This window comes from Apus apus, chromosome 11 (assembly GCF_020740795.1).
Source record: "Apus apus isolate bApuApu2 chromosome 11, bApuApu2.pri.cur, whole genome shotgun sequence".
In the NCBI taxonomy this organism is placed as follows: domain Eukaryota; kingdom Metazoa; phylum Chordata; class Aves; order Apodiformes; family Apodidae; genus Apus; species Apus apus.
Window position 1 is genome coordinate 10,617,054 of NC_067292.1, and position 11,007 is coordinate 10,628,060.

At 38.5% G+C, this 11,007-nt stretch overlaps 1 protein-coding gene across 5 annotated transcripts in view; it reads left to right on the top strand.

The window, feature by feature from the left end:
- Positions 1-10,217, top strand: part of CEP89 (centrosomal protein 89) — a 29,172-nt gene extending 18,955 nt beyond the window's left edge. For 4 of the 5 annotated variants that reach the window (XM_051629321.1, XM_051629324.1, XM_051629322.1 and 1 more), the window contains 2 exons: positions 4,126-4,295; positions 9,925-10,217. In XM_051629321.1, coding sequence (XP_051485281.1) covers positions 4,126-4,295; positions 9,925-10,135 — 381 coding nt within the window. In that variant the 3' untranslated portion in view covers positions 10,136-10,217. Of the gene's footprint in view, positions 1-4,125; positions 4,296-4,459; positions 6,309-9,924 lie in introns of those variants that run through there. The other variant, XM_051629323.1, reaches the window with a different exon arrangement.
- Positions 10,218-11,007: the final 790 nt, after the last annotated feature.

Genomic DNA, 11,007 nt, shown 5'->3' on the forward strand with positions numbered 1-11,007 from the left:
ATTTTAGAGAAAAGAAATAAACAAAAATCCTGTGCTTTTCTCTATTGCATTGAGAAGCCTCAAAATAAAACAAGGTCTAGCAGATCTGTTAAACACAGAATCACTGTGAAAGTATTCAAAGCTAAGTAACAGGCTATTGCTACAGTAAAACCCAAAACCATGTAGGTATTTATATACAAAGCTTTATTACATATTTTATATTTCTATGCTTAAGTAGCAGATTAAAAATTATTCTCATAAATGCCCATTTTTAGTTTGGGATTTAGCAGTTACTGTAAATAAATTTTGTGAAGGAAATTGTGAAAAATGTTTTCTAGGTTTTCAGTACAACCAAAATTCAGAAAATAACAGCAGTATCAAATAGCATAAATACACATATTCAGGTCATACACACCGAATTTCTGATCTCTATCTGTTTTTAAAAACAGTGATAACATCTTTGATAAAAATACAGGGTGTGGCTTAGTTGTTTTTGTTTTTAAATAATATAGCCTTAGAATACCTGTTCTATTTGCAGTTAATGAGATGATGATCTAACACACTATGTTCCCTAAGTAACAGGCAGTAGTAACTTCCATCTTTAGTAAAAGAAAAACTACAGCACTATGTTATAATTTTGCCAGTATTCACACAAGTTATTTATTGTGCTTTAACAAAAAAAATAGGTATGTCATACTATATTCATTTTTAGTTGTCCATAAAAGTTCAAGTCTGCAATGAAGCTGTTTTATGGTTCAGCTAAAACTTTACCAAAATTGATAAAACACTGCATCAGCTTTGTGAAAAGCAGTTACAAATTCCGTGGCAGACCCACTGGCAGAAGCCATGTGTGACAGGAGGAACAAAACTCACAGACACACACCACCTACAGTGTCACCTTCTGAATCACTAGTAGATGCCAAGAGGGAGGGAACCTAAGTAAAGAAATCCAAGCAGCCATACCAGTATTCTGGGCACGCTGGCTAGCTCTGAAAAGAGGTCTTGGTCCAGGTGACTCTGAGAACTTCAGAGGTACTGACTCAGTGCCGTGGTCAGCAAAATAACTGGAGAGAGTACTTTGAATGGGAGTGCTTGGGGAGTCTCTCTGTACTTCCATAATTGTAATTACTAAGCAGTTGGATGATTCATGCAAAGAACTTAAGTAAGCTGTTTTTTTGCTGTTGAAACTACTTCTTAACAGTCAGAATTCCATGCTGATTCATCTTTTAATATGAGCTTAGACAGTTTTTGTAGCATTGGGGAGTTCTTCATCTTCGTGCAGCTCTAATGGCTGCAAAAGGGACAGCTAAGGCAGGGAGATCCATCTCCCACATCAAGTATTTTAGCTGAACATCTCACACAAATTCTGGGAAGACAACACTTTGGGCTTATGACTGAACAGTACATCTCTGATAACAGATATTGCACTTCAGTTTCTCATCAGGCACCCTTCCCTCTCCTTCAGTGCAAGTGTAATTAATCCTTACATTAGACACACCTGTCCAAAAGAAGCCAAATTATAACAAATTGTTTAATGGATTGTGAATCTCATTTTATTATGATTTTGTCAATGATAAGGTTTTAGTAAAAATAGGTAGAAACAACCTTTATACTGGAGGTACTTAGTATCTCCCATTGTAAACTCCCCTCATTTTAATGCAAATTTACAAAACAGGCTGGCTTTCATTTTTTCCCTACCATCTTGCTATTTATTGCATGGAGAGCACAAAATTGCTACTTGGCAAAGAGAAGAAGTATTAAAGGTTTATTCTTGACACTTCCTGAACAATGTCATTCTTACAGTTCTGTTTATTTAATACTAGATAAGTTTTTGTCAAAGCAGTTCCTGTACAAACACAACTATCTCATACCTTTGGACATACAGTGTTAAAGTTTCTCTGGCATAAACAGCTTTTCCCTTTAATTAGTTTATTTTCTAACTGTTTCTCTTTCCTCTGCGTGCCAGTATCAATCTGCAAATAAGGAAGTTTATTTACTGTGGTCTTGAAGACAATTGTCTGTAATCTTCATGTATTTTAAAAGGTCTTAGTTGAGAGACAAGTGGCAATGTTCCTTAACACCCAGTAAAAAGTTAATCAGGGTTCCCATTACTGTGAGAGTAAGGCTGTTCTGTCAGGATCAGAATTGTAACACTTTTTATAGCAATGGTCAGACAGCTTTCTTCAGATTGTACTTTGATTAGTCTCATTTATACTATCTACTGGTAGAGGATGGGAGAAAACCAATACATGATTGATAGGAAATAGCCCTGTTGCCTCAACAGGGATCTCGGGACCACGTAATTCATGGATCATGGCCAGGAGCCTGTGTTTGTAGAAATAATGTTTTGTTGGCTTTCTATCCAGAATTCTCCAATTTCCAGTTTCTAATTCACTACACACGGTGTAGAGGAATTATGGTGTCCAGGAGTATACCTTCCTGACACTTTACTTTAGAAGAGTGTCAGTTATGTCCTCTTCAGTGCCCACTGCTGAATTATTACTACTTCCAGCTGTGAGTTAGCACCAGTCTGCTCACTGCTGTCTACTTCACTTCAGAGAAAATTAATAGAAGGCTTTCTTGAACAATTCCAAGGTAGTAGCCTGTTGTGAAGGATCTGGAAGTGCCAGCAGCTGCACATCACTATACCCAGAACCACCCCAACCTGGCCTGGCTCCCACAGCCACATATGGAGCAGTCGCAGCACTCTTCACCCATGCTGCTGAAGTTCTGCTGAGATAGCTTGTGCATTTTAATCAGACTTAGTTATAATAAATCTGAGCAAGATCAGAACTGTGTATCGCTCCTTATCTAACTTCATGCCCTGATTGTTAGGTCAGAACATGGTGCACTTTGGCCCTTTGTGTACCACTGACTCTGCAACCATTCTGCATATGTGACAGCTTCAGCTGGCTGTGGGATATACAGGAGTCACAGGCTTGAACACTCTCAGGCAGAGAGCAGCTTAAAACACACAGACCTCCTCCCACTAGCTGGATGATCAGTGATCCCTAGAAAAAAAATACTGATTATACCCGTTCCACTGGCTGGTTTCTTTATCAACCTTTTATGTTAGAGAGTAAGTTCCCTCTAGTTCTTTGAAATGACTATGGGCACCTGCCCTAAAGAGAACATTTCAGGTTCTGGGTCCAGAGCTTGAGGAGGCATTACAGACAGGGCTGGAAAGTTCAGCTGTTCTCCTGGACTCTGCACTTTTCTAGGCCAGCTCTGACCAAGCCTCTGCTCAGAAGGAACCTCTCACAGCGTTAACAAGCATCTAACTCTGCATCTTGAAAATTTCTTTGGAAATCTATGAAGTTGAGCAATGTGAATGATTAACTCCCAGGTTTCTAATTCTTTTTGTAGAACTGACAGGGAAAAGCTAGGGAACAAAACCCAAAAACTTGTGGAAGGGAGCCTTAAATATTGAATTACTAAAATTCCAGGTATTTATCACTATTTGTCACTATCCCATTACTTTGAGTAAAAGAAACTAAAGTGACACATTGTACAAGAGCTAAAAAGGAAACGGTTTATGGAAAGGATTATGTAGCTTACAGAACATACCTAAAAATGCCTTTTTTTTCCTCCCTCCAGAAGGAACACTCAGACTTTCTGCTCTGGTTCAGATGGAGACAAAACATTAGTGGTTAACACTTTAGATAAAACTTTGTATTAACAAGACATAAATAGCAGTATCTTCAAAGCCTCACTAAATAGTTTACAGGTTTATTAAGGGTGCTTCCATCCCCAAAGCCTGTATCAAACATTGCATTCTGCAGATACAGAAACAGTTGAAGCGTTCTATTTATAATCACAAGGAAAAAAAAAAATTGAATAGTACCTGTTGTTAACAGCAGCAGGATGTAGAAGTGTGTTACCATACACAAGCCGTATTTTTCAGTTCCTCACATGCTTATGAAATTTAATTGGGAAGTTATTTCAGAAGGCAGAATCACTTTGCACAAAGATGATTTCTTGTTTTTGAGATTAGACCAATGTATTTAGTTATATTACCAATTAGCCACAAATAACTTCTGCCTGACTGAAGAGAAAAAACCTTACGTGAAGCAGCAAGATACTTTAAAACATGAAGTGATTCTTCTTCTATAATCGTATTTTTCCTACTACCTTTAAATCTTCCAGGTGTATAGACAAAAAGCAGCTGGGAAGCTTGGAGATATCAGTCTCAAAATGATTGAGCAGGAGAAAGAATTTGCCGGGAAGACTGCTCAGTACCAGCAAGAAATGAAGCACCTCCAGTATCTGCTGCAAGACAGACAGGAAGCCCTTGATGAAGTGCTGCAGCAGAAAAGGTCAGTCAGTCCAGGGCAGAAGAAATCCAGCAAGATCTGATGGGGAACAGGGTGAGGGAGGCAACTGCACACAGCCCCAAGCCTCACGTGGCATATTCTGGGTATCCTTTCTCACTCATGTTTTATTTATACTGAAATGGTCCTCTTAATTCCATCCTTCCCAGCTCCAAAACATACCTTTTGAAGGAGGAATTTATTCTGGATGACTACACTTATTCTTAAGAAGAATGTCACTCTGAACCTAGTCTTCAGTGACTGGGGGGTGGTGTCTATAAATCAAGATCCAGGTTAATTACTGAACAGCATCTTCTGCTGAAAGCTCAACACTTTCTCCTGCACACCCCTCAACAGTTTTCAGCGTAGTAGGAAATTAAAGGAATGTAATAAGTATTCATGTGATGGGTTTCCTTTTGAATCTACTTTTCTGCTGATAAGTGACATAGATTGGCTACATGCATAGTAAAAAGAAGATAATTTAACTGATTTACAGAAAATTGTGTCTGTCAGTGTTGAAATACCCTTTTAATATAGAGTCCTTTAAAGGTACTTTTGCCCTCTGGTAGTGGAAAGCTTCATAGCACATCAATGTTATCAGCATACAGGAAAAACCGTTTACAACTGAAGAGAGGTAATAAAACAAGTAATTTTGCAAGTCACAGAATCACAGAATTGTTAAGAGTTGGAAGGAGCCTCTAGAGATCATCTAGTCCAACTCTCCCACTGAAGTAGAAAAGTCATCTCTGCCATTGGGAAAGAGATTTAAAGAGAATAGAAAAAGAGGACTTGGTATCATCTAGGCTGTATCAGCACAGTTCCTCTCAATTACTTGATACAGTGCTGTTGAACAGCTGTGACTATATCTGGGAATTGTACAGTGAACATCCCACTACATCTGAAATTGATGTATGAGAAAACTATTTTGACTATTCCACATTTCTCTGGAAATACTTATTCAGGATTTTTAACTAATTAAGTGCTTTTCATACCTCTGGGCTCATGTTACAATTTTTGTTGTAGAGAAGAACTAGTTAAATAAAGAGGTTTATTTCAATGTAGGATAGAGCACAGTTCAAATTCCATAATGTGGATCATTCAGAATTTACCTTTTTAGCCCCAAACCAGGGAAATGAGATGACATCACACAGCTGTGTCCAGTGATTACACATTGCATACAGAAGTTATACTAAATAACATTTTCCTCTTCAGTCTGAATTGATTAATTTTTCCTTCAGTAAGCACACAAAATTAATACTTTCAACTGATTCTAAAGAAGCAAGATCTGCACATGGAGCTACAAAATAATCCAGTTAATGGTATGAGGATGAAGAAAAATGGTTGTATAGGGCTTATTATTTTCTCTCTCCTTTTCCTCCACACAGTCAAATGTGTAAGAAAGGAAAGACTATTTGTAGTTTAGATACTGTTAGTAGTAATCTGCCACCTGACAACTGAAGTCACTGGTGCCAGGACAGTAGCAAATATTTACATTTATTTCCACTAACTGTTTATGGAGTAAATTTATAATCAAGAAAACTGTCTAGCTGAAAATCTTTCCATTCAAAATATTTGTATAAACATTACAGGTAACACATAGAATATATACATCGTGTATTAGGTTATCTAATTTCAGTGTTTAGGTAACGAAAATCGAAGTAACATGCCACATTTAAGCAGGAAAGCCAGTTTAATTTAAAATTTAGCTGAAGGTATGCTGACTGTTTGGATAGCTGATTTTGTATTTCTCTTTAGGAAGACTAAAGCAAATTAAGTTATTTTTAAGGCACTGACCACAGTCAGTCTAACCAAAAGCACTCTTTAAGTGCTTCACCTACTCTAAGTGGGTGAAGACAGAAAAGAAAACTTTTAAATATATTTGGGTTTGCTCTTGCATTTAGTTTTGTAATAGTGGAGTTAGGAAGTCACACCAGTCTGACTTAGCTATTGCCATGAAATTCTTTATAATAAAATTTTACTGTATCTATTGTTGGTGATGAGTTTTCTTGTCAAACAAGGAAAAGATACCACCTCAGGTCTGGAAACAGCAGTTCTTTCAGCAAGACACTGCATCAGAGATAAACAGCCCCACTTTGATAACCTTGAACAGGACTAAAGCAAACCTGAAGGATCACAGGTCAGAACCCTCTTGCCATGGCACACGGCCCAGGACCAGCGTGCCCACAGGCAGCATTACTGCACATCACAGCAGTCCAGAAGTAACGTTTGCTTAGGTATTTGCATAGCAGTGATACTCATCTGCTTCCTCATTGTTGTTTATTCTCTCATTCTGCTTTTTGACACGTCTACATCCAGATGAACATGGGTTTCGTAAGATGTTACAAAAGGTGACTTTCCTTCAGAATTTTCTGCCCTCCTGCATCATCTGTCACCCGATGACAAAAACCAGGGGTTGCACCACTTACCCACTTCATGTCAGGGAACAGAATGTTTCCACTTGGTTCCAAAATAAATGCGTATAGATGTAATAATTTAAAGATATGCAAATTTTACCTTTCTAGAAGCTGTTCTGCAGAGCCTTCTAAATAATTACAGCCTTTGTTAGAGAATATTGGGAACTCACAGCAACCTCTTGCCTAAATCAACTGATGAGAAAGCAGTATTATTTTCTGTTCTTCAGGCAGCTGATAATGACATCTGTATTGTTTACAGAGCAATCTTACTAGATAAGTCTTCTGCAGAGGAGCATTACATTGAGATATTTATAGCTGCTGTACTTTGGATGTGACCTGTAGGTCTGAAAGCCTTAGTAGTGAATCTGCCTTACTTTGCCCTCAGAAGAAGGCCAACAGTAGAAAAGCTTTGCAGCCATGCACAGGGAAAAGAGAAGAGGTGTCTTATCTGTAAGGTTACATAGAAATTTTAACCATGATAAAAACTGTTGATGTTTGTGATACAGACTATTAGAAATTAATTCTTGAGCCAGCAGCCCACGTAAGATTTTCATAGATTAAAGGCTGAATTAATTTATTTCAGCAAAGGCAGAAAGCTCTGTCTTCTGTAAAGAACAATCTGCTTTCAGACCTCCTGTTTTTCATCTTCAAACATCACTACAGCATTGGTATTTTGCTTATTCTCAACAAAATATAAAACCTTACATTTTGCTAGATTAGGTTGAGTGTATTTCTTGCTTTTACTCATTTAAGTAACAACAGCCTACATTTCTGAGAAACCAACTTAATGTGCTTTTTTTGCCTAAAACCATCTGGAAACAGGACTTATTTATTGTGGAGTATGTATCTAGATTTAAATGCCAAATGTCAAAAAGACTTGTTTGAAGAGGTGAACCAGCTGTTGTGGGCACAATGAAATAGCAAGTGATGATCTTTATAGGGTAAAGTCACATCAGTCATAGTCAAGGACAGTAATGCTTTGCAGAGCTTGAGGGAGTTCCTGGTGAGATCCAGAAAAATGCAAGAGAAGGGTAGTGAGGGCCACTGCCTGGGGAAGTAGAAGCAAGGAAATGTTAGTGTCAAGAAAAAAATCACTGAAAAGACTTCCTATTACTGCAGTAAACTGTGTGCAAAGCCAGGGGCAGCTGCAGTGCTTCCTAAACAACATGAGCTTTGACTGCTCATTCCAAAGCAGAGTCAGGGAGCACTTCAGACTCTGCATCTCTCAGCGCTATTTAAAAATTAATCCTATACAAAGAGTTCAGATACATCACTACCTGTAAAGGTATCAGTTTCCTTCCTACTGAAATAATTTTAACCACGTGGGCACTTCAGTAACTTAACTCTCTGAACTATTTTTTCTCAAATGAACGCAGTTGCCATTGAACTGAACATACGGACTGGAAATGAGCACCCCATTCATCAAATTGTCTCTGGCTCCAGCTCATACAAGCATTAAGAATTAAACAGTCTTTTAAAAAAAGTCTCAGGTTTTACAACTTAGTAGATGAAATAAAGCCTGGGTAATGTTCTGCACTACAATAAGGATAAACCAGATTAAGATCTTATAAATTACTATTGGAACACAAGAGTGCTGTGCAGACTGTTCACAAACTCCAATTGTGGAGAAGTGGCAACAGAGAGCAGGAGTTTTGTTCCTATCACGACACAGAAGTTCATTTAAAAACAAAGCAACAAGCTGACAATGTTCCAAGATCACAATACAAAGGGTCAGAGTCAACCAATGGGTGAAACTCAGGATGGCTTGTGGAGGGTGAGAACAGTAAGTGCCTTTGCAAAGCATTGTGAAGCATGTAGGAGTAACTGGTAGTATTAGATACTGCTGGCTTAAGGAGAAATACACTTTGTGAGAAAATAATCTACAGTTTTGGTGTTTCAAAAAGGAGAGATTGCTTCTCAATAGACCATAAAAGGCTCTGAAAGAAGTATTGCTTATGTATTTTCTGGTATACACCTTTTCCCAGAAGTGTAGCCTGACAGCATTTCATCTCAAGACTTCAGTGTTTTGCATCAATTTCTCATTTGTAGAACCTGGTATTCATGGCAGTTTGTGTAAAGGTCTAGTTCTATCAAATTCTTCAGGTATTGGCTTGAAGTGACTGCATTAGAAAAGTCATTAACATTTGTGTGTTCACTTTCTATGCAACAGCTTCCCACTTCAAATGATCATGGCTTCCTGATTATTTTCTATTTTGACATACTAGGGGAAGCAAGCCAGGGGAAACTGAAGAGTTTAACCTTAACCAAATATAACTTGCTAAAAAAAATCTGTCACTGAAATACACTACACTATTAAATTAGGTTAGATATGGTGTTTGAAAAATAACCTTTTTCCTTATTGCTTTCTACAACCACCTTAAAGGAGGTTGTAAAGAGGTGGAGATCCATATGTTCAATGAAGTTACAAGTGACAGGACAAGAGGTAATGGCCTCAAGTTGCACCAGGAGAGGTTTAGATTGGATGTTAGGAAGAATTTCTTCACTGAGAGGGTTATCAGGCATTGGAACAGGCTGCCCAGGGTACTGGTGGAGTCACCATTCCTGGAGGTATTTAAAGACTAGTACAGACAGAGTACTTGTGGTTATGGTTTAGTTAAAGACTAGCCAATGTTAGGTTGAGGTTGGACTGGGTGATCTTTAAGGTCTTGTCCAACCAAGGTGATTCTGTGAGATGCTGTAAATAATTCATTATGCTTGGGCAGAGAAGTGGGCCCATAAGGTTGTAATGCCTTAAGGACTGTCCCTGAACTGTCTTTGCCTCCCCTCCAAAAAAAGAACAAATTTACAGCACTGCTGTTTTATGTCCACAATGAGGCACTAGCTGAGCACAACTCACTTTGATCAGACATTTTCAGCCTGTTTGTGGAGAGATGGAGACCTCCTGGCACCTGGCAGAAGGGCACATGGGACAGACCCACCTGTTGGAGCAGAACCGCAGTCACAGCAGGTCCCCGTTCAGGGGGCAGAGCCAGTCGTGGTACCTGGATCTCAATCCAACTTGTTACACGGGTCCAGATTATTTCCTGATCATATCCTAACACTTCATTTAGTGGGCTTTTTAAAAAACAAAATAGGAACCAGTTCCAGTCAGGTTATTTCAAACATTTAAATACATGAAATTTCCAATTTACTTATACTGTAATTATGGACTGGTGACAAGTATTTTTAAAATCAGTTTTTTCTCTTCTGTTTCTTTCTAGGAAAGTGGAAGGGGAACTTGAAATCATTTGGGAATCCACATCCAAAGAAAACAGGAGAATGAGAGAACTCTTACATAAAACCATGGGGAAGAACACCATGTGGAATACTGTCACAGTTCCTGAGCCACACTTGGATGAAGTCTCTCATAAGGATCTAGTTTATGAACATGATTTTAGCTACTGCGATGTGAAATCATCATCCCCTACCTAAAATGAAATTCAACAAGAATCTCAGTGACAAGAATAGAGCTACATTACACATCTCATTCAATAAAGAGATCTCAGTGCCTGAATTTTATTTTGAACACCACAAGATGTTCTAGAACATTTACCCTCTTCAAAATTACTGTATATTTTAGTGTCAAAGTGACAACAGCATATTCTCTAGCTGTACTGTCACTAGAACAATAGAATCGTAGAATGTCTTGGGCTGGAAGGGACCTCTAAAGATCATCTAGTCCAACCCCCCTACAATAAGCAGGGACATCTCACACTAGAGCAGATTGCTCAGAGCCCCATCAAGCCTGACCTTGAATGTCTACAGGGATGGGGTCCCCACCACCTCCCTAGGAAGCCTGTTCCACTCATCCACCACCCTCATATTAAAGAACTTTTTCCATAACCTAAATGGTACCAGAAAACTGAAACAATGGGAAAAAACCTGTCAGTACTGTAGTTGTACAATACTGGAAATAATGAAGACTCTCATTGGCTTTGATCAAAGTTAACAAAAAGGGTAGAAAACCAAGTTAGATACCAAAGAAGTCATACTGTTCATGTCTAGAAAGTTTCCTACTTCCCTGAGGTGTTTCCCTTCAGGATAAGGCCATAGCTCAGCAGATCAGGGTTAGAGGAGAGAGTGGGGACAGCACGTCCTGTCACACCTAGCCAGCTTCTGCAATAAGGTGGGAAGTCAAAGACTCTTCCAAGTACCTGCAGAATCTTAGTGCTCTCAGATATCACCCTGATGAGAGACAAAACACCGAGGTATCTAAGTCATAAATATATACAAGTCCTATAATCAGTGAAATTTTAGTGTGTACTTGAACTGCTTTTCCTTTGCTGGGAACAAAATGAGTACAA